The sequence below is a fragment of the Nymphaea colorata genome, chromosome 10 (genome assembly GCF_008831285.2).
Source record: "Nymphaea colorata isolate Beijing-Zhang1983 chromosome 10, ASM883128v2, whole genome shotgun sequence".
Taxonomy (NCBI): domain Eukaryota; kingdom Viridiplantae; phylum Streptophyta; class Magnoliopsida; order Nymphaeales; family Nymphaeaceae; genus Nymphaea; species Nymphaea colorata.
This window is the reverse complement of record NC_045147.1, coordinates 17,780,060-17,803,697: the sequence shown is the minus strand read 5'-3', so window position 1 is coordinate 17,803,697 and position 23,638 is coordinate 17,780,060. Positions and strand designations below refer to the sequence as shown.

The 23,638-nt window shown below is 40.0% G+C and overlaps 3 protein-coding genes across 5 annotated transcripts; all 3 read left to right on the top strand.

The window, feature by feature from the left end:
- Nucleotides 1-5,598: 5,598 nt before the first annotated feature.
- Nucleotides 5,599-7,320, top strand: LOC116263051 (protein NODULATION SIGNALING PATHWAY 2). The gene has a single exon (XM_031642629.2). It carries the CDS (start codon nucleotides 5,657-5,659, stop codon nucleotides 7,064-7,066), a length of 1,410 nt encoding a protein of 469 aa, XP_031498489.1. The 5' UTR covers nucleotides 5,599-5,656; the 3' UTR covers nucleotides 7,067-7,320.
- A 401-nt stretch (nucleotides 7,321-7,721) lies between these two features.
- On the top strand, nucleotides 7,722-16,087 carry LOC116262588 (kinetochore protein NDC80 homolog). Of its 3 annotated transcripts, none has more exons than XR_007574467.1 (7): nucleotides 7,722-8,868; nucleotides 10,597-10,843; nucleotides 11,222-11,368; nucleotides 11,823-12,035; nucleotides 13,372-13,642; nucleotides 14,974-15,178; nucleotides 15,717-16,087. XR_007574467.1 is itself a non-coding variant. In XM_031642077.2 (5 exons), the coding sequence occupies exons 1-5, from the start codon at nucleotides 7,769-7,771 to the stop codon at nucleotides 13,432-13,434; spliced, it is 1,770 nt and encodes a 589-aa protein (XP_031497937.1). In that variant the 5' UTR covers nucleotides 7,722-7,768; the 3' UTR covers nucleotides 13,435-13,659. The 3 variants fall into 3 exon arrangements, 1 of the variants encoding a protein (XP_031497937.1); XR_007574466.1 differs by having other exon boundaries at nucleotides 14,872-15,178; XM_031642077.2 differs by lacking the exons at nucleotides 14,974-15,178; nucleotides 15,717-16,087 and having other exon boundaries at nucleotides 13,372-13,659.
- Nucleotides 16,088-19,029: 2,942 nt separating this feature from the next.
- Nucleotides 19,030-21,972, top strand: LOC116263448 (pentatricopeptide repeat-containing protein At2g03380, mitochondrial-like). The gene has a single exon (XM_031643221.2). The coding sequence runs from the start codon at nucleotides 19,030-19,032 to the stop codon at nucleotides 21,970-21,972; it is 2,943 nt and encodes a 980-aa protein (XP_031499081.1).
- The last annotated feature ends 1,666 nt before the right edge of the window (nucleotides 21,973-23,638 follow it).

Genomic DNA, 23,638 nt, shown 5'->3' with positions numbered 1-23,638 from the left:
AATTTAGTATCTATATTGTATTTTTTTAAATCTTGATCATTTAGATAAAATATTTGGCTCCCAGCAATCATTAAGGCAGCCCCAGTTCAACTCCTACGAGTCATATTATAGGAGCCATGAATTTTTTTGATGAGTAAACAAATGCCTCTAAACTTGAAAAACTGATGTAATATATGTTTCTCGCCAATTAATTTTTAAAAATAAACTTTATAAAGTTAGATTACACAAAAAAAAACATTGATAATCTATTTGGGAGGTACTTGTTAGTTGTTTGTTCTCGACCTGGCCTAAGACGCCGGATTCTCATATACTAGACTTTGATAAGGATCATTTAGTTTCAATCAAATTAAATTATGTACATTAAATTGTAAATATAAAAGCCAAACTTTTGTTCAAGTGCCTCAAATATCGATAAAAAAAAAAAAAAAAAAGGTTTTGTTTAAGGAAACTCAAAAAGGAATATGCGTACCATGTACCTCACGGGCAGAATACATATAATGCCAAGCTTATAATAAGTCGATGGCATGAACTCAACTGAAAATGTGAATGTCAATGCAAATGACTTCTTCCAATACAAAGGTGCTGCCCCTGTCAGTATCAGGGGCAGGGGCGGAGGGCAGTGTAGCCACTGTGTGGGCAAATGCCCACACAAGCCCAAAAGATTGCTATTTTTATATTAATACTTCATGGTAATTTTTTCCATTTACATATTAATGCCCTTGCAGTATATCACAAAATCGATACATAAAACGAAAGTTTTTGATAAGGCAATGAAATTTGAACTCTAGCCTTCCAAGCTGCAGACAAAGTTTTCCCTAGAAGGGGGATTACAATATTGATACAGAAACTCAAATTTCTGAGAAGGCAATGAAGTTTGAACTATAACCTTCCTAGCTGCAGATAAAGTTTTTCCCCAGAGGGAGAGTGCAGTCTACAGGCTACACTTAGATTGAATACTTTATTAGTAATTCAGATATTAGAAGTTGAACATATTATGAATGAAAATGACATGGTTCTTCTAACTGAACTGGCGGCCCCATAAATGTTTTAAGAATTGGAACTAATAAGGCGAATTTTCTAGGATTTGGGCAGTGGGCATTATTGGAGTCCAAGTTGTGCCATGAATAAATCCGGCAACGTCTATTCAGATCTGAGTTGGAAATAATTTAACCCGGTTCCTGTCATTGTCAGATCTAAGCACACGGTACGTTTCACCTTTCCCGCATGAAAAGGACCGGATCTCATCCACTAATTTCCGGCAGTCCAGCAGCAAAAGGGCATGCAGTAATTGGATCTGGAATCACAATAGTACCATGAGATCCGACTCCTATTTGGATTTGAGTTTCGATTAATGTTTCAGAACCATAGTTTTGCACGAGTCATGATCCGATTGAGTCACTAAAATCAACCAAATAACCGAATCAATAGCCTGGAATTCAATATATTCAGTTATGCCAACACTGGACCAAACAAGTCCCAACTCAAATTCATAAATTTCAATGTCTGAAGACCTAATAGGGCGCTCTTAAGAAGGAGACTATGGTAGTGGAACATATTATTAAAGAACCACATGTGTTCGTTCTAGAAAATATGATGTAATGGTTGATGTCATTCCTAAGTTGAACGACCAAATTAATGCTGGACATGATCACATCAGATTAGTTCATATGGTATTCTTGAAACATATATATATGTTTTAAAAACACCATGTTGTTCTTATCAAATCCATTTATTATCACACTAGCTTGGAGATAACCAAACACCTTCTTAATCATGGTCTTCTACCAACTAAAGATCTAAGGTCGGTGCTCAGATCATTAAAAAAGAAAAAAAGAAAAATCTTCCATGCAGACCACATCGCGGAATACGTTACATTGTCTTTACCTTGTACAGTTGACAACCATTATCCCCAAAGGAGCTGACGCAATGGTTGAGGTGGACGTCTGTAGATGGCTGATTCTCGTTTCAAGTCCTCGTAGCATCAACTCTCTGTGCTACAAAACATGGATCACCGATGTGTAAGCTAAAGTACGGTGGGAGCAGCAGGCACCTCGAAACATCGAAAGCAGACCCTAAACCTTAAGAGGATAAACAGTTTGGTGGAGGCTTCGGCCTTCTGCCGGGTGACAAGAAACTCAAATCATTTGAACATGCTTCGTCTTCGTAAAATACAATTTCCTCAACAGTATTTATGTGACGTCAAACTCTAATTGAAAAATCATTATATTGACATACTTAATTAACTGCAACAAAAGAACTGTAAGAATCATCAACATGAAATCATGCTTTAATTGTTGCTTAATTAGAACCGCTAAGGCGCTGATCATTCGTTTTGAAACCTTTACATAATACCATCTGCACATCAGAACGAAGGCTGCGAACCCAGGGTTTCAACTACGGAATATTCTTAATAACAAGAACAACTAATATTTATTTTGTTTGAAAAAAAAAAGCGACTACTTTTGCAATATTTTGTGATCTATAAGGGCGCAGCGGTCAATTGGCAAAAACCCAAAAACCCACTGCATCACAGCTTCTGAATCCATGTATTTTAATTGCATGATTTGTAGATCTCTTTTCAATTGAAAGCCCTTGGACCTGAGATTCTACATGCAAAATATGAGATATGAAGGGCTTTCAGATCACCTAGGATCAAGACGCGGCCTATATGCCTATTGTAATAAACCGGCCTACTCCTAACCAAGCTCGGCTCCTAATTTAGCCGATTAATTCCATCTGTTTGTGCAGAAAAAAAAAGGTTAAGAACCAGAATAACTAATTATTTAGCTAACTCTTATAAATTCTCGAAGATTTTAGTATGGTGAATGACCAAAAACCTGTTGGCGGCCTGAATCCATTACCTCAAGTACGCACTTTTTGCTGATAACAACAGATGCCAATCAAAGATCTTCAGCTAGTGCATGAAATGTTGTTTAATTAGAAGAAAAGAAACAAAAAAATGAATTGGAAGAGCCAGGCAATAATTGAAAGAGCCAGGCTTCCAAGTGCAAGTTGATACGATTGAAAGTGAGGCCCTTACGTACGTCGTATTGATGTCGCCTGCATCTCTTGCAATATCTGAGTCAGTTGAGAAGGAGACAATAGAGGAAGACGATGCACCATATAAATATCGCCCACTTGCTGCACTTAAGCTCTTTTTTATTTGTTTTGCAAGCTTGGTTATGAAAAGGCATGCAGCAACTAGAAAGATTATGCATTCTTTTCTTTCAGAAAGAGCGACGCATGTCTTAATAATAATGACCATCCATATATCATCAAAACCGATCGCGGTGACCATAAATATAGATCACAATGAATTAATGATATTTGTTTTTCGAGTTGCTTTACATTAAAAGCTGTAAAATGGGAGCTTTCCAGTTTAATTAAAATATATGAAATTTAACAAGGAAAAGTAACTGATAAAAGAGATTGTCTCGCGTAATCTAGTCATAATTTCACGTTAAGTTACTTTGTATGTGTTTGTGATAGCCATAGTTGGCTGACTCGTGGAATTGGTTTGGAAATTGTTCGAAACACTAAAAAACCTGACTATAAGTCAAGGTTGGCCTGGTTCACCCTAGCTCGCTTCTGACTCAGTTTGGCTCGCTCCTAACTCATCTTGACTCGCTCGATTCTAGTTATTTTAGAACTCGATCGAGTCGACGAGTCAACTCACTGACCCAACCATGATATGCTTATCCGAAGACGAGTCATAAGTTTGCCAACTATGGTGATAATAATTGTCTTAAAATACGTTTAAGTTACTGATGTTAACAACATCTACCGCCAATACACTTGGATGTTGCCGTCACCTGATGGAAACTGGTCGGTTTGTTGACCGAGGGAGTACCTAACGGGGTTGTCTATGGTGAGGCCATCGTTTTCTGGTTGAATCGATTGCTCACGTTATATTTTAATATTTAAAGCCAAAATTGTCGCTTCTTCTATTTGTAAAGCTATTATTTCAAGAATAGTGTTTGCTTCTACTTAATTTCCGTTGTTTCTCATTGCTGTCATCCATTCCCTTTAAAAAGAATATCAAAGGCGAGTTTGACCGTGAGCAACTGGAGATGGTGGGTCTCTCCCGCTCACTTGAACTATGAGCAACAATAAAACCCCTGGGGTGCACTTCACAAAAATTTAGATCCACATTAGATTTAACTGATTTGCAAAATCATTTGATTTGGCTTTATAATTTAATTCAAAGATCATTTGATGGTGGGTCGATTCGCCTCGTCATGGGGAGCTCAGCTAGATCAACAATCCACTGTTAGCTGCCGGACTTAATTGGAAAATGAGTCATGCGTGCTCTTCTATATACATAACCAGTGTACGTCAAAAGGTGAACCCTACTACCAATATACATGTTTACTTTAATACCCTAACATTGCATGTTGACAATGAATATTCTTAATCATATCGTTATCATATACTTCTGTCATTGTTTCATACTCATTATCTCATACTCTTTATCATTATTGTACCCTTGTCATTATCTCATACTCATTATCTTATACCCCTGTATTATTGTATCCATGTCATTATTTCATACCCATGTCCTCACCATACCTTTGTCTCTATCTTATACCCATTATCTCATACTCCTATCATTATTATATTCATGTCTTTGTCTTATATCAATAGTGTCGGAGATAATGACATAGAGTAGTATAAGATAATGATAGGAGTATGAGATAATAGCAGAAGTATTGAGTATGAGATAATGTATATGAGATAACAACAAAGGTACAAAATAATGACATGAGAGAGACAAAAAAAAATACAAACAACTTTTTGTTGTTCATATGAATATATTAGTCACAATAATATGCACATACAGACTGGCATGCTCGGGCTTTATCAAATTTCAAAATCTTCATTTTCTGTTTTCTTTTTTTATCTCTACAACTTTTTTTTTATTAACAAAGGGCATTTTTAGTCCTGATGATTAAATTGATGCACGAAATTTTCATACACGACACCGCATCTCTTAATTATTGATGCAAACTTTGAAATGGAGAGGCCAACTGCCCGTTACTAGAAATACTATTGGTACCTTTTTTTTTTTTTTTGACTCCAATCCCACAACACCAGTACTGTCAAGTTGGTACTTGTGACTTCCATGCGCATGTACTTTTCTACTACTACCCCACAAAACACCAAGACGTTAAAATAGACTAAATACCCAAGTTGGAGTTGGCGTTCATATTCATATATTCGAAGACGATTTTGACAACTGATGTTCATAAAGTGCTCAGACATAGTTTTTTCAACATACACATTTATTATTTCCCCGACGTTGAATGTTGCTTTTCCGACAAAAATGGTGTATTTTTAAGGGTAAGTAAACAATTTGAAGAAAATCTTACACCAATGGGGCAAACTTGCCGTCGTTAAAAATACTTGTATCTTGATTGTTACTAACTCAATTGTCCAGTTCACGTCTTCATCTCTCTCTTTCTCTTCCTTTCAACATGGTGGATGTGGTTGGCCTCTTCGCCAATAGTCAGGTTCATTTTGTAATATATACATGAAACAAGAAGGAAACCGCCTTCCTTTCTTATATATCCTCCTCCCCTTCATAACATTTCTGCAGTATTTCCGTCCACTCCGGACCCTTCTCCCAGGCTCCCGGTATTCGGCCACCACTCCAACCATGGAGCCGATGGAGCTACCTTTTTCGGCCGAGCCCGACTTCGCCGTATCTCCCTTCTCCATCAGCAGCAATTGGTTACCGGCCGTCGACTCCGACTGGTTTACCTCCGATGACTTCAACAGCATGTTCGAGTCGACGATCGGCGGCTGCGGTCCGCAGCCTGCACATGGAACTGCACCGGCATGCGTTGAATCAGAGAGAGCGGCGACGTCCGACGTCTCCGCCTGCACGGTGGAGCCGCCGGCGAGCGAAATGGACTGCAAGGGGTTGAGGTCGGTGCACTTGTTAATGGCAGCTGCGGAGGAAATGGCCGGAGGGGAGAAGGAAGGGGAAGACCTAGCGTGGGTGATACTGATGCGGCTCAGGGAGTTGGTGTCGCCTGGTGAAGGGACCAACATCGAGAGACTGGCGGGCCACTTCACTCAAGGACTCCATAACGTCCTGGAGGGCTCGGCCAGTCCGAGACCGGGTTCCAGCCCACCAGCGTCCCCTTTTGAATTCCTAGCCGCGTTCCAGCTTTTACAGCAGATGTCTCCCTACATCAAGTTCGGCCACTTCCTGGCAAACCAGGCGATCATCGAAGCCGTCCGTTTCGAACGCGGCGTCCACATTATCGACTACGATATCATGGAGGGTTCCCAGTGGCCGCCGCTCATGCAGGCACTGGTTCACCGGGAAGGCGGTCCTCCCCAGCGCCTGCGCATCACGGCAATCACGCGGCCCAATGACCGCCGAAGGCCTTTCGTCTCCACCGGCGACACCGGCCGCCGGCTGGCCTCCTTTGCGGCATCCGTCGGTCAGCCGTTCTCGTTCCACCAGTGCCGGCTGGACCAGGAGGAGCGCTTGAGACCAGGCTCGGTCAAACTATTCAAGGGAGAAGTTCTTCTGGTCAACTGCATGCTGCATTTGCCGCACTCAACCAACCACTCGCCGGCGTCCGTCCAATCACTCCTGAGCTCGGCGCACAAGTTTCACTCCAAGCCTAGGTTGGTGACCCTAGTGGAGGACGAACTGTTGGGGTCGACCTATGGAGAAGGGCACCTTTTGGGTCGCTTCATGGACTTGCTGCACAATTACTCAGCCATCTATGACTCGTTGGAAGCGAGCTGCCCGAGCCAAGGCCGTCCCTGGGGCTTGGTCGAGAGTGCCTTGCTCGGTCCTAAGATAGAGGGTTCGCTGGCTTGCCTCTTTGACAAGACTCAGGCGCAAGGTTCCAAGTGTTCCGAGTGGATGATGGAGTCCTTCTCCTTCCAGCCTCAGCCCATAAGCACCTTCAACCATTGCCAGGCCAAGCTGCTGCTTGGCTTGTTCAATGACGGCTATCGTGCGGTGGTCTACGGAAACAAGGTCCTGCTTGAATGGAAGGGCAGGCGCCTTCTTACCGCTTCTATTTGGTCGCCTTCCACCTGATTGATATATATATATATATATATATATACATATATTACAAAATAACACGATAGGTAAATGATATACTTGAGCATGTGACATTGTATATACGATATGTTGAAATGCGCATACTAAAAGCTGCATATACCATGCACAGACAAAAGTACAGGGCAGCAAGAGTAGTCTTATATCGGGATTACATTGCTGATGCATAGTATTGACGTGAAATCTGTAAATTGTATTATGTGAAATAATATTTTGATTTGTTTGTGGGCGACTACCACTGCGGATCTGATTAATCATATGCAACCTTAGTTATTTTTCTTTCTAATGTAACTAATGATTTCAGAAGCACAAAAAATCTTTTGAAGTTGTAAGATTTATATATTGGGGTGACACTAGCAGCCGAAACCCTCCCTCTTTCCTTTTGTATTTCCAAACTTTTGGAATTTTAGATAAGGGACGAATTGAATCTGGGGGTTGCAGTTCGGATTTCAATAGGATATGATATCCACTTACATCAGATCCACATAACCACGTGGAGGTAGGGAAGTTTCTTGGCTTGTTTCTCACACTCAACCATGTGTTACCGGTCCTTTGTTGCCTCATTTTCATTTCTATCCGTAACGCGTCGTCGTCCCCTTTTGATGCAAATCCGCAGCACACATTTCGTAGGATTTCAGCGCTGCAGGGGAGGGGAGGGGAAGGGAGAGGGAGAGAGAGATGAAGGCGCGGCGGGGATCGTCGATTTACCAGGCGGCGGACGGTCGCGGAGCCAATGAATCTTGGAAGGTCTCCGCCCCCGGCCGCCGGGACTCCGACGCGAGTTTGATTGGCAGCCGCAGGTCATCGTCCATCCAGTCGAAGACCGAAGCCTTTCCCATCAGTGACCGGCACTACCAGCAATCCGCCATCCGGTCGATCAATTCCTACCTTTCCTCCCACTCTTTCCACATAACCCTAACCCTGAAGCCTTTCCCGAGCGAGAAGGACATCAAGGAGACGTTCCGCTTCGTTCTTTTGGGATTCGACTGGGACGTCGGCAAAAAGATGGAGGACGATCTGCTTATTGTCTTGAGGTGTTTGGGCTGCCCGATAAAGTTCAACAAGAGTATTCTCAAGGGGCCGGGCGCTCCGCACTCATGGCCGACTCTCCTCGCCACGCTCCACTGGCTGGTGCAGGCACTCAAGTACAAGGAACACCTGGCATCCGATTCGTCGACCTTCTTCGCCGAGAACGAATTGCTTCAGTACATTGCTCTGAGCTACGGCCACTTCCTCCGGGGCGACGATGAGGCCGTCAGTGAGATCGATAAGGAATACATCTCGAAGTTGGAGCAGCAGAACGCCGTCTCCATGCAGAATCTCGAGGCGATGGAGAAGCAAGTGGCTGATCTGGAGGCGAAGGTTCAGGGAATCAAGGGCCGCCCTTTGCGAAGGGAGGTTCTCGAGAAGGACAAGGGCTTGCTTAAGGCGGACATACAGAAGTTTTCTTTGCTGGTCAAGGAGCTTGTGAGCCGGACGAAGGACTTGGAGGCGTCACTGGAGAATAGAGGACGGGATCTGGAGGAGAGATTGAAGGAAAAGGAGAGGATATTAGCGGAGAACGCAGAGTTGAGGAAAAAAATCGACGCACAGACGGTCAACGTTAGGGATGTGGATAAGATGAGGAGAGAAGTTCAGGCTGTTGAGAACGAGGTTGCAGAGATAGAGAAGACAAAGATTGGGTGGGAAGAGAAGAGTTGGGAGTTGCAGGCATCGGCTGCAAATGTGTTGAAGGAAGTGGAGTGCTTAATCGCAGACTCTAACCAGGCAATTAAGCGGTGAGCGGTTTTTTGTTCTTTAGAAAATTTAAATCACTGTTCTTGGCGAAACTTCCTTTTCCTTATTGCGTCCATCTCTTGACCTCTAAGATAGATGACAAGCCTGTCGGCCTCTAACAACGATACATCATCGACTTATTGCGAATTCCTGTCTGATATAAGTTTTTGCTTGACGTTGCGCATAAGCTTTACGAACAACTATGTATATAGATAAATTATGATTTATTGGTCCAAAAATGTGCATTTTGCGCAACGTATCTACTCATTTATTATTTGACACCTGGATTAAACATGTTATTCACTTTTTGAGGTGGAGCATGGTTAAAAAATAATAGTGTTGTTCGATACGCTTTTCTTTTAGAGCTACACATATGTTGTTCTCTATGTAGACCAGGCTGTATCTTTTGAGATGAGAAAACAAATGCGGTAAAGCTTCTTTGAATTGAACATTGAAGAAATTCAACTCTCTACCCGAGGAATAATCTTTTCGGGTCATTTATATGTAAAAAGCCTCCAGAAGGCATACAATGCCTTACATTTTGAAAATCAGATTAATAACATAGGGAGATTATTGCTATATTGCCAAGAATTGATTCAATTGAATAATTAAGCTAATGGATCTGAAAGTACTAAAAAAAAATTGATCTATTAAAACGTGGGAACTAACCTCGGAAGATCGAGAAATGCATCAGTAGCATGTTGCACTGTTAGAGTTTGCTGGTGCTTCTCGACAGATTTTAAACGTGTCATCTTTTGTACAAGTGTGAAGCATCCTGGTTTTGAATTCACTCATGCAAGGCAAATGTACCTGGATATTTGGTTTTGGGATTTTTTGTTAAAACTTGAGGTTCTGTTCTCTCTTATACGTACTTTAATATTCTTTTCACTTTTTATTTACTATATTAAATTTTCTTTTGTTTTTCACTGTATGCAAATTCTGGAAGGAATTTAAAAAATCCCAAATGTTTCTGTGTAGCTCAAGTTAGTCAATCTCAACTTTCAACATTGCAATCTTCGATAACGGAAATGATAATTTCTAATCCAAAAATTTGTTGGATATGTGAGCCCTTGCTATTTAAGCTGATGGGAAATGTTAAAGAGAAGGGGATTTTATCTTTGCGAACCTTTTTCATCTGATAGACAGACACATGTCACACATCACTCAGCTTTTAACTCTTTTATTGTTGTCTCAGAAGAGTGATATATTCAATGTGATATAAAAGACTTCAATATCTCCTCAGATTGAACACAGGAGTTAGTCATAACTCATAATTCAAATAATTGTTGATAGTATCAAATTCATGCTCAACACTCAGACAGCATGCCCAAAACACAAGGGTGAATGTTCCACAGGAGATGTAGATTATAACATGTCGAGCATGGAAGTGGCTTGAATATAAATTACACGTATGGTTTTTGAGAAAATATGGCCATCATGTATAATGAAACCTCTACCATCTTGTGTCATGGTCTATAGTGTTTCTGGGTTCAAATGAAAACTTGCAGGCACAACCATACACACGTCTTACACAAAAACAAACAAACTTTTTAGTAAATTGAATATAATATGCTCACAGTAGAAATCCGAATCTACCTAGTTACATGTGAAAGATGAGCTAAACTGTAAATAAATGCAGGAACCATAACCATTACTTGGATATTATCTATTTTGAAAGTTTGAATGACAATTTTAGGTCATGGATTTGTCTTCTTCTGTTCTCTGCTCAGGTTGAAAGCTGGCAGTGATTTCTGCTTTAAGCTGAATAGTGAGGGGTCTACAGCAGTTGAAGTGTTTGGAGTCGACTACAAGAGAATGATCAAGCCAGTACAACTTTCTTTTCTTGATGAGACAAAGAAATCTTCTAAGGAAAGTTTGGAGGATTTAGTTGCTCTACAACAGCAGTTACATGAAACCTCAGCACAAATAGATGCGAAGCAAAATGGCAACAAATTGCTGCTAGCGAAGATAGAAAAGGTTTATCTTAAAATCTCCAATGCAGTCCCCCTCCCTCCCTCACTCTGTCTCTCTCTTTCTCCTGAAACTATAGAAGTTCATAGTCTATTTTGGTCTATCTGAAAATCTTCAAAAGAATCTTGTTACCTTTGGCTGCCGATAGCCTATGAGAGGTTCCTTCTAAATAATTACCGTGTAGGCATAAAAGATTCTTTATAAGCCATGAGTTTGCTTCAAGTAACTCCAGCTACTCCCATGTTCAAGTCCTTATGATTGATATGTCAAGGTTTTGGGAATATTTGAGACAAGTAGGCGGCCAGCATTACTATCTATATGTAAATATCAGTATTCTCTGTCATTAACTGCAGTCGTCTGATAGGAAATGAAAACATTCTGCAGGCAGAAGTTCACCAGAGTTCTTTAAAAAAGGATACGCAAGAGTACATTTCTCATTGTGCAACGTCTCTCAAAAAGATACAAGAAGATGTTGAAGAAAAGAGGCAACTTGCAGATAAACAGTTGAAAGAAGCTGAAGAGCGTTTGAAGGTTTTCCACTCTCCCTTTTTCTGTTATCAGTGAATTATGCTTGTTTTCCTCCTCTTGTTACAAAAGTTCATGCCTTTTATGGCAACAATAAATGCCTTTTCAATTGTGAACCTTGCGCTTATTGAACTATAGCGAGAGTCTACTCATACCTGTACTTTCTCTGTAACCACTTTCAACGATTTATGCACTTAAGGTATTTCATGTTGCATTTGTTATGTTATAAGATTGTGATTATTAATACGTGTGACCATTCTGTGCTTATAGGCATTTCTTCTTTTTCTTCTATAGTTTTGTTCTGGGCTTCTGACTGCTGCTGCTACCATTTCTCTCTCTCTCTCTCTCTCTGTGTGTGTGTGTGTGTGTGTGTGAATATTTGGGTTATTATGCATGAACTTAATTAGATGGTGATGGATCATAGGTGTCTGTTCATTTAGTGGGTACCATGATTTTGCAGGCTGTGGATTTGGAACATGAAAAAGTAAAAGGGCAATATGATGAGGAAGTCCAAGCATGTGGTCATGAGCTTCTACAGCTTTTTCAGGCCATAGTAGAGCACAAAGAACACAATGAACAGGTCTTATCATCAATGAAGTCTGCTGTGCAGGAAACTTTAGATTGGATTGCAGAGGCTCATAAGACCTCCTGGAGTACAAGATGGGGCAATCAGGTATGACATTTCCTCTGTGGATTGGGCATTCAATTGTTGCATGTTTATATGCAGGGTTTCCTTCTAATGTTGTGCTTTTTGGGCTGTTGACAATAATTTGTTCAGATCCAGTTCTTTGTATACAGCCTTTTGGTCCTTTGGATGTATGTTGAATTATATAAACTGTTAGTCACTTTTAGAATGCCTTGATGTGTTAAATCAGTTGGACAGTAGCAGAAGCTGCTGGCCAAGGATGGGTTTTCATTGTAAGCTTAACACCCTAAGAATATGCATTTGGATCAACTGTTAAATAAGTTGGAATAACTTTGATTTTTAAATTTTTAAGTAAAACCACTTGTTAGTTCATGCGTTGCTCGATAGATGAAGTGGCTCCATCTTGGGAGTTTCAAATTAGGTGACTGAAATGAATAAGAGCCTATAAGAAACTGAGAAAAAACTAAAGAAATATAATGGTGAAGTTTTGCTGAACTGAACTATTTGCATTTATGCAATTATGCTTTTAACAGTTGATCCTTCGTTTGTATTTGGGTAGCTTGACTACATGACATGGTAATGCTGCATGGTTTCTGCTACTGAAGAGTATGTTTGGTTTCCATTCCTAGGATTCCAGAGACAAGATGTTGTGTTTCTGGCATCCCAAGAATGAGAATATGGCATATGTGTGTTTTGTGGCATTTGGGGCATGTTGGTGCATTCTATGCATTCAATTTTTGCATTATTTCGTCGACTCTCTTGCGACTGCGAAAGAAATGCCCTTTAAGGTACTTTGCAAATAGTTTTTCTTTATTTTTTTTCCCTTGCGGCATGTTTGATGTGGAGAAGATGAAATCATGAAATCCATTTTTGAAAGAAAGATTTCATCTGTCGGATACTAGTAGAAAATTCTGGAATTTTAGGTGAATTCCTAAATTTCAGGGTAAAGTTAACAACTTAACCTTGAGGGGGTCTGACTTTTATTGGGGGAAAACAATTCTGCTGGTCAGAACTTGCCTCATAGCCTCGCCTTCATCTTGCTTGTTTTTTGCTTTCTTCCCATTGCTTAGAGAGAGAGAGAGAGAGAGAGAGAGAGAGAGAGAGAGAGAGAGAGAGAGAGAGATGGCTGGAGCTGAGGATGAGTTGCAGACTTCAAGTGGGAGAACAGCCTTCTGGATGAGGACAGAAGTATAGGAGCGAAGTCATCTTTCTGTTCTATATATCGTTTGAGATAAATAATGTTGTTTTGAAGCATAGTGGTTATGACTGTTGTTATTTATGTGCATGTCTTCTGAAATTATCGGATAGTTTTCATGTTTTATAATTACCCTTTATCTGAGTTGCCTTGGGTGTTCATATGTAGAATCCTTGCCAACTGGCAATCAGCAGCAAGGTTGAAGGAGCAGAAGATATGTTATACAAGTGAACTGGAGTGGAAGGCACAGGCACTTCCGACATAGGCAACTATTTTGGCAGAGAGCTTATGCTGCTTGCAGTAGTTAAGAGTACAGCTGACATGATATATCTTTCGTTGATTAAGTTTGTTTTATTAAGCTCTTCTGGGGGAGCAGATCTTGTTGGTGGTACTCAGTTGTATATTATCAACAATTTATCATTGAAGTTTGAAATTGAAGGTTTTTCTCTTGGACAATGTCTTGTTTTTTTACGATCTGGTTGGGAGTGATGTTTCTAGTGGGCAGGGAATTGCACATTCATACTTTGGGAGGTAACCTTTTGGCAATTAACTTTTGTGGGATAAGGAAACCTTTTTACAGTTAAATTCTGTTGGAAATTCATAACCAATATGGACTTCCTGAAAAGAAAATGGGACTATAATGAATAGCGATGTGCAACGTTTTAAAGCATCTGACAGTAGAGATGTAAATTCTTGTGTTTACCCTAGAAATAAACATTTGCGTATTGAAAGTTTTGTTTCTCTATGCACCAATATCCTTGACATTGTGCTAGGAATGCGCATCTACACTTTCTGCTTCATTTCAAGGTGCTAAACAAATATATCTTCTTGGAAGGTTGGTTTGGCCTTGTTATTACCTATGTGGCTTTCAAAGGAGAACTTTCTTGGAGCAAGATCTAGTTCATAAATAGTTTCTATCAAGTATCAAGCCTTACGTGGTTGAAATTCACAAACTTCTGTAACAAAATGCAATGACATTGGCAACAATGGTAACAATCATGAGAAACTTTGATTGTTTGTGAAGAAGTGAGTCGTATTGTTATGGTCTGCAAAAGCAGAAAATAGCTGCAGAGCTGTAGATGTCGAAATAGCAAACAATATCATGTGGATAGGAGAAAATTCTTCAATGCAGTAATGTTGTTTATGGTAAAGTGTATGCAAGGCACTTTTGTATGATGGAGAAAATGAAAACAATACTTTGTTCAATGTACTTTTATGCGATTTCGTTCATTTCTGTTGGTAAAGTTTTGCTTATAGTTATTGGTTGCACATTGAGGCATTTGGCATCACGACATGTGCATGATGGAAACTGGAAAATGCACCTCAAGGTGGTTATTGGCTCATTGTTGTTATTTGGTCTCAAGAATCTGATTTTCCTTTTGGTCTTATGGCCCATTGATGTAAGAGAAATCCTCTGTTTATCCAGAATAAGTTTCCAAAACTTTAAAAACCATCCTTGCAATGGACAAGAAATCATTTGTTCATCCATAATAAGTTTCCAAAAATTCAAGAACCATCCTTATGCATCAAACTTGGAATATGCATTCCAGAATAAAAGTTGGATCCGGAGGGGTCTGTTTTTTTTTCTGGAACTAACTTTTTTTTGCCCGTTTGGGCTTCTCTTTGTTTAGCGTATCATGGCTGCTGTGGTGTTGTTGCATGGTGCAGGGTATTGTGGCTGTTGCTGATCTACCTACATGCTTGTCATGTTTGCTATCATCATGCCTATCTTCTGCTTTACCATCTTCACCTTTGCGGTGACCAACACAGGGGCAGGGTCGGTTGGCATTCAATAGAGGCATCAAGAGCATGAGCTTGGGAACAACTCCAACTTCTGCAGAAGTGGGCGAACCATGAGAAGAACTAGCGAAAGAGCATGAGTGTCCTGCAGGACAATAAGGTCCCAGAGCCTGGCCGTGATGGTATCATCTTGCAGGCCTCTGAGTTCTTCAACCTGAATCTCTCTCTCATCTAGGTACTTTGATTGCTAGCAATTTCGCCCCTTTCTTTTTCTTTGTTTCTTTGTTGGGGACTTTCATGTGACATTCCTTTCCTTACCTTTGTCTTGGTTTTCTGGATTCATTCTTTCTTTCCATTTATTTAACTTTTCATATTTTCTTTTTGTTCCTTTGTCCGATGGTTAAGGAGAAAGTTACTGGTAAAGATTTTGTTTGATTTATACTTTTGTCCTTTCAAAAGCACCTATTTTCTGGGGATTGTTTTTCCTCTTTAACTTTTGCCGGTTTTCCTTCAAGGATTTGAATTTATTGGCTTGAGGATTTTCTGGATGGGGGTTTCTTCACGTTCTCAGTGTCTTCATCAGCTTTTGTTAATTGCTGGAACATGCAATTTTCAGCGTATTCTGCTTGAGAAGCATGTTGTTTCACAACTTTTGCTAACCGCTGTGAAAGCTTTACTCTTTCTTTATGTTTGTGTTTTTTAAGTCGGTGGATATTTACCTGTGGTGGGTCTGGGAGGAGCTCATAAAGAAGTTAATGGTTTCTTTATGCCAGGTTGAGGACCACATGCACAATAGCAGTTGTTAGAAGACTTAAGAAGGAACCAAAAACAATCAGATGATAATGACATACCTTTACAACTAGCAGAAGTTGGGATTGCATATGAACATTCTTCATCGGCTGAAAAATCTGGAGGATCTATCTTGAACGATGCCAGCTCCATATGTCATGAAATAATGGAAGATGGTAGGATTTGAAGTACTTTTGTTTGTTCTTTCCTCCTTTCTTGTAAGGTTGCCAATGTCCTTGTTATGTTGTTATAGCCCCACATTCTGCTTACAAATGTATGCAATTCTGTAAGTTAATTTATTTGTTAGATGTTTCTCCTTTGTTGCCATAGTGCACAGAGAACTGGACAAAAGCAAGTGATGCCCCTTCTTTTTTGATATGCATGTTCCAGAGAACTTTAAACTGCTGTTTCGTCAAATTCCACTATTGCTGGCTTTTGTTATTCACTGAGCATGCAATCTTATGATACATTTGATGCTGTTTGTTTAAGTGATGCCTCTTCTTTTTTGATATGCATGTCCCATAGAACTTTAAACTGCTGTTTTGTCAAATTCCACTGTTGCTGTCTTTTGTTATTCACTGAGCATGCAATCTTATGATACATTTGATGCTGTTAGTTTAAGTGATGCCTCTTCTTTTTTGATATGCATGTTCCAGAGAACATTAAACTGCTGTTTTGTGAAATTCCGCTGTTACTGGCTTTTGTTATTCGCTGAGCATGCAATCTTATGATACATTTGATGCTGTTAGTTTACATATCGAGGTATTTTAAGTGTTGCTTTGTCAAATTGTTTGTTTTTCCACCAAACACAGTTTCTGCCACTTGGTTATCTGATAATAGCATTCTCATGCAGCTGAAAGCATTTTACTGTTAATATGTTACTACAATCTACTACTTTTTATCATTTTGAACCTGCTTAGGACGAGCAGTGTAAACTGCATGGTAGATATACTTCGGCATTTTCTTTCCCAAAATCAAGGCCTATTTATGTGTTTCCTGCCAAGGTAATTTTGCCTGGTAACACGATTAAGATTTGCTTTAATATTTTTCTATGTATATCAATTTGTTTGTTACGCACATGTTCACTGGAATCTACAGACCTAGTAATCCTTTCTGCTTGTACAGCAAGAGTCTTTACTCTTCATAATTATGAAGTGGCCATGACCAATTGAAATCCTTGTGAATTTCTTTGCTCCAAAAAGCAAGCTTCTGCAAACGAAACGTTGGTTGTATAGCTTCTTTGATTCACCATTTAGAATTGATGAAATGGTAATGCCTTTTCTCTATCTTCTCATGAATTGCATGATGTTTACTGGGATCTCTGAACTTTAAGTTTACTTGAGCACAAACTGATCTTAATATTGTGAAATGTCATCAACACTGTATTCCTATAACGTAGTCCTTCCTCCTGACAGAGACTATTTGTGCATCCTTATATCATGGTAAACGTTTTAGGTCTTTTTAGCTCCTTAAGCATAAACTATCTTCGGATCCTGAACAACTCAGCACCAACAATGTAAATGTAATGTATTTTTGTACATCTGGCAGAATTTCTGGTTTGAATTTTGTGCTGTCCAGGACAAAATTAGTACATGAATTGCATGGTTATTGTCTCTCTTTCAGAAATCGCAGCAATTTATTAATTGATCTGTAACAGGGATGAAACAGTAGAAGAATGGAGGAGTTCCAATGGTTTATATTAATCATTCCAGAATTGCAGAATGTTTTCGCCATTTAAGCAAATGGCAGAACATTTTTTTGGAATTAAATTTGAGGTCATCAAACACTACAAAAATGAAACCAGGAATAATGCTTCCATTCCAATTTCATCTGGCCCTTCGCTTCTGCAAACAGATGAAGAAAGCCCTTAGCTCCTGTAAACAGATAAAAAGAATAGCAATAAATATGTTGCCGTGGACGAGTTTTCTCAGCCGAAGGTGTCGAAGTCATTAAGTATTGCACGGAAATTTCCTAATAAATGAAAAACCATGGTCACGGTTGCATGTTGCTTGTCCTTTTCCAAAGGATTTGGAGTGGAAGAAAATCAATAGGGCACTTGCAAATAGAGGGCAACCAACGGTAACATTTTTTTTCAACCATACAGTTTCCGGTTTCATCAAACAACAAAGAATTTTTTTCTTGGATGATTATTCCATGCCATCAAGTAAGAGAAAACTTGTTCGGATTCAAAAGTTTTCCTTGCCCACTTGCAACTCGAAGCTGCCATCAAACGCCTTCCTAGACGGTAACATTATGATGGGTTGTTCGTTAGTGTTCAAATTTCATACAAGAAGATGTTGGGAAATATGTACGCGCCTATGTTTTCCTTTTTCCTGTTTGGAACCAATTTTGGATGCCGCGACGATGCTTGCTCTTGGCCGAGTTCGAGAAAGGTCGATGATCCTCTGGCCAGATTTATTATATTTGTTCATCTGTTTCTGCTTGTATTTTCATATTTTGGTGAAGGGTTGGAGGACTAACCTCCAGTGTGGAGAATTCCAAGCATGGAATAAATTTGTTTTCAAAACTCATCTTACATGTATGCAAAACAGATTTTGGTATCAAGTTATACCCTTTTAACATGTGAACATCTGAATAACTACAAAAAAAAAAAAATTACATGGTATGGTAAAACCAGAAAAAGAAATTGTCACTGTTTTAACACATTATATTATATATACGTAACTTTTATTTTTGTATCACACACACACACACACACACATATATATATATATATATATTTCAGTGTGTCATCGTGCAACTTCAAATTAATTATATGTTTTATGTGACTCGTAATAATGTATGATGTATTTTAAAACTTTGACACCTAAAGTGTTTGCTTTATAATTTTCTTTTTGTTGATTTTTATTTGACTAGTCTTTTGAGAGCTTGGGCTACATAGGATTTGCATTTTATTACAGCTCAGACATTATGGTGAAGTCAAATCTATTGGCTTTCCCGGTAGAAATGGGACGTGCATCTGAGCCGTTGAACTTTCTTCAAACCGTGTTTTGGACATTTTTCCTGTGTTCGTGCCTTGGTTCGGGGAGCTGGCCAAATTAATTTGGAGTTCGAATTGAATAGCCTTGTCTGGATCCAAAAGGACAGGTTGGATTCTTGGAAGAGTGGAGCTTTTAATCAAACCCATTGGTTCACCTTACCATGAAGTCATCCAAATGAGAACCTGTTAACCTTCTTCCGCGTAAGGAAAGGTGTAAATCGATGTTTCGTGGTGCATGAAGTTCAATTCATGGACGCCGGGCAGGGATCCAGAGCCTCGCGATCGCCGTCCAATCCATGGCCCTCAGACCATGGATCAGACGCCACTTCCTGTTGGCCATCACACCTCAGCCACCGTTTTTTCCGCCGTTCCGCCCCTCTCGCCGTCTCTCTGTTTGCATTTTCCCACCTTTCAAATCGATTTCGAACAGCACCAACGTGACCAATCTCCTCTCTGCTCTTCTGGCTACTTCTAAAACCCCCGGCACTCTCTACCAACTGTGCTCTATACTAAAGGGAAGCGGCTGTGTTGGAGATCAATACTTTCTTAAAGAGATCATGAAACCTGGAAGATCAAGAGTTCACCTCTGGAACTTGGTAATTAGATTTCACTCTGCTAACGGGTTTTCATGGAACGTGGTTCGCCTCTATGCTTTCATGAAGGAATGCCATTGTTCGCCTGATGAGTTCACCTACCCTTTGGTTGTAAAAGCGTGCGTTGGCATTTGGAATCTCAGGTTGGTAGAAGCAATCCATTCTGAGGTTGTGAAATCTGGGTTTAGGAGTGACTTCTTCGTGCAAACGTCGCTCGTCGATGGGTATTGTAAGTTTGGTGTTATGTGGGCCGCAAGCCAAGTATTCGACAGAATGGTTCAGCGGGATTTGGTTTGTTGGAACGCTTTGCTTTGTGGGTATGCCAGATGCGGGGACATAAATGCGAATTTTGAAACTTTCAGGCAGATATTGTTAATGGGGTTTATGCCCAGTGTGAGCACGTTGGTGAGTCTGCTCCCACTGTGTGGTCGGTTGGGTGCTGTAGAGGTTGGAAAGTCTGTTCACGGTTTTGCTGTTAAAATTGGGCTTAATGAGAATGAGACTTTGGTGCCTACTCTCATTACCATGTATGCCAATTCTGGACATCTGGAGATGTGCCGTCAGTTGTTTAATGAGGCAAACGAGAAGGACGTTTTGGTTTGGAATTCCATGATTTCTGGTTATGCACAGAATGAACTGCCTGCTGAAGCCTTAACTATTTTCAGAGGAATGATTCGTACAAATGTGAAACCTGACTTGGTCACTCTGGTCAGTGTAATTCCATCGTGTGGTAGTTTGAGCAACAATTGTTTGTGTGAATCACTTCATGGTGTTGGAATTAAGCATGGGTTTCAGTTGAACACGTCGGTTGGAACTGCCCTTTTATCCATGTACGCAAAGCTTGGTGAGTTGGATATTGCAGAATGTATGTTTGACAGGATGATTGAAAAGAACAGGCTGACTTGGAATGCTATGGTTTCGGCCTATATTCAAAACGGTAGGCTGAATGAGGCATTGAATGCCCTTAAGGGCATGCAAGCTGCTTGTGTAAAGTTTGACACAGTGTCATTGGTTGGTCTTGTTTCCATATGCACACAGCTGCAAGACTTGCACTTGGGCAAATCTGTTCACGCATCTAGCATTATAAATGGATGTAACTCATACATTAACCTGTTGAATGCACTTCTGTCCATGTATGCTGACTGTGGTGATATTACTACTGCTGTGACAATTTTCAAAACCATGCCTTCTAGAAATGTTGTCTCGTGGAACACCATGATGTCTGGCTACATTCGAAATGGAGAATTTCTTGAAGCCTGCAAACTTTTTTGTCAAATGCAATTCACAGACTTCAGGTTTGACATTGTTACTTTTATCAATATTCTTCCAATTTACCATGCCACAGAGAACTTGCCTGAAGGGAAATCTATTCATGGGTTGATTATCAAAGTTGGATTTGACTCTGACACATCCCTTGTGAATGCACTTATCACCATGTATACCAAGTGCGGTGACCTAGAATGTGGGTTGTTGTTATTTGAGGGCATGACAACAAAAAGCATTGTGTCATGGAATACAATGATGACCGGTTATGGTATCCATGGCTTATTTAAAGAGGTGATGGCATTGTTCAAGCAAATGCAGTTAGAGAAGATGAAGCCTAATTCTGTGACTTTGCTGAATATTCTGCCAATATGCCAGTTTCACATCCATGGGAAGTCAATACATGCATTTGCTGTTAGAGCAGGTTTTGTACACGATGCCTCTCTCCTCACATCTTTAATATGCATGTATGGTAGGTTTGGAAATATGTGTGCTTCATCCTTACTCTATAAGATGGCTGATAAGAGAAATGTTGTGGTCTGGAACGCAATTATGTCTCAATATATCCAGAATGGATATGCTGGAACTGCCATGACTGCTTTTATCAACATGATCAAAATAGGTACCAGACCTGATACTGCAACAATTTTGGCGTTGGTATCAGCTTGTTCTCAATTAGGTAGTCTAAATCTTGGGAAATGTATAACATCTTACACTATTCGAAAGGGATTCATGGATAATATTCGTGTGGGTAATTCTCTTATAGACATGCATGCCAGATGTGGAAATATTAAAGTCTCACGAGCAATATTCAATAGTATGCCAGAAAAGGATCTTGTGTCCTGGAGCACAATGATTTCTGCGTATGGAATGCATGGGGATGGATCTTCTGCTAATGCTCTATTCTCCCAGATGAAGCAGGAGGGTATCAAGCCTGATAGTGTTATCTTTGTTAGCATCCTGTCAGCATGTAGTCATGCTGGCTTGACTAAAAAAGGTAAATTGCATTTTGACTCTATGTACGCTGAGTATGGTATTCTGCCAAAAGCTGAGCACTATGCGTGCATGGTTGATCTTTTCAGTCGAGCCGGTCATTTGGAAGAGGCCTATAATTTTGTTAACAGGATGCCTTTTGAGCCTTCTGCTGGTATGCTGGAATCTCTTCTTGGTGCATGTCATGAATATGGCAATGAGGAACTTGGCAAAAGGGTTTGTAGAAGGCTCTCTGAGTTGGACCCTCAAAATTTTGGGTCGTACATGTTACTCTCTAACATCTATGCAGCTAGTGGAAAGTGGTTAGATGCTAATAACTTACGTGTTGACATGAAAGACAGAGGATTGAGCAAAACACCAGGTTTTAGTTGCATTGAGGTTTGTGGTTAGTTTCTGGTTGTGGGCATAGATAATCATCACAATTCTGCAATTCATGGAAATTTCTGCAAGTGTCTGGTAAAACTGTGTAGCCTGTCTTCCTTGAAGCTGTAAAATAACCAATATCATTGTTGAGGTGAGATTGGGATAGGATTAAAGTATGAAACTTGGAGACAGAAAAAGAACCAACTGAATTTCAGGATCAGAATCTGAAGATCTTTAACAGTTATGCTATTTCTTGATAAGTTGCTAGACTGTCAGTTCTTTATGTCGCTTGCCTTTCTGAATGTCTTTTGCTGAATATACAAGACTGTGAATGAAGAGCAAGGGAGTCATTGAGGTGCTTAGATCTTATAATAAAGTAACCAAGAGTTATTCGATGTGGTTGAGTAGAAACACTAAATTTCTTTGGGTTGCTTACAAGAGAAAAGACAAGGAACATGAATTTGCCCAGTTTCGGTGTTAGATGCACAGTACGAGTCAAAATTGAAGCTTGTGGTGCAAAATTTGCTTGGGGCAGAGGAAGGGCGAGACCGGCAAAGTGTTGCTAAATGACTAGTATAAGGCTTATCAAAGGTTGCCTTCGTCATACTTCTCACAATCCATTTATTCTCAATCTTGAGATATATGGTAGCCGTTCAAAATGAATCTAATACGAAACATCGGCACTTGCAACTCAGAGTATCTGCAATGTTGCACCTGTCTGTCCTCCCTAGTGACTAATGAAAAAACAGAAGGGTTCCAGAGAATGAGTTGTGATTGAGAGTTTTCTCGAGCCTATCCCAAGGGAGAAGGAGAAAGCCGCAACTCTGCGTCATGACTTTTGACTGAAGCTTGAATGACTGTACAGCGATGAACCATAATGTTGGGCTGTGGCAGCAGGACTCCGTTTGGCCCTTCCCTTCTTACGCTCTTGGTTCCGAACAAGCACCAATGCATGATGCTCGGAGTGAGAGACCCAGTACGTCCATCATGCTTTTTCACCCTACCTCCAGCCACCTGGAAAGCTTCAGGTTGCTATTTTTGTCTTAACTGCATGTCAAAAGAAATGGTGCGGTCCAGTTCATTTCAGCGCTCCGTCGAAGAGATTCAAGAGAATAAAAGTGCTAACTGGTTATTAATGGCAGACGCTGACAAATAAAAGAAAGCTGACAAAATGTATTCTGTTATATTGATTTCCTTTGTGAATATTAGTTGCTTATTTTAATGAAAGTTTTTGTGTTGTTTCAACATAAAGCGCGAGAAAATAATAAATCTCATTGACATTATTTTTCTCAGTTTAGATGTTGCCATTATTAGTGGCAGTATCTAATGTTCCCGTGTGATGATTGTTTTTTCTCATCCGCCTCACTACATAAATCTGGCTGTTGCGTGGTGGTGTAAATAATCTAAAGAAAGACCCTGAAATCGATGCTGCGATTTGAAATGCTTGTGTTGAATCAGGCCAAATAACGCTACTGACAAGAAATTTGCAAAAGTTGGAAGAAAAATGCTCTACAAGGTTCTCCATCTCTGGTCCAAGAAATCAGTTTCCAAAGGTGCATAGAGCAATGGTGGAGTCCGACTATAAGATAAGATGTTTATTCTTTAACCAAATGTCTTGGTTTTTCTTTTAAAAAAAGGTAATTTTAGTTTTTTTTTTTTTGGGTTAAAGTCTGAGGCTCCTAAGAAAACCGCT

Coding starts and splice junctions, on each gene's coding strand:
- LOC116263051 (XM_031642629.2), top strand. CDS start 5,657: ATGGAGCCGATGGAGCTACCTTTTTCGGCCGAGCCCGACTTCGCCGTA.
- LOC116262588 (XM_031642077.2), top strand. CDS start 7,769: ATGAAGGCGCGGCGGGGATCGTCGATTTACCAGGCGGCGGACGGTCGC. Junction 11,369..11,822: donor AAGCTGAAGAGCGTTTGAAG/GTTTTCCACTCT, acceptor ATGATTTTGCAG/GCTGTGGATTTGGAACATGA. Junction 12,036..13,371: donor GTACAAGATGGGGCAATCAG/GTATGACATTTC, acceptor GTTCATATGTAG/AATCCTTGCCAACTGGCAAT.
- LOC116263448 (XM_031643221.2), top strand. CDS start 19,030: ATGGCCCTCAGACCATGGATCAGACGCCACTTCCTGTTGGCCATCACA.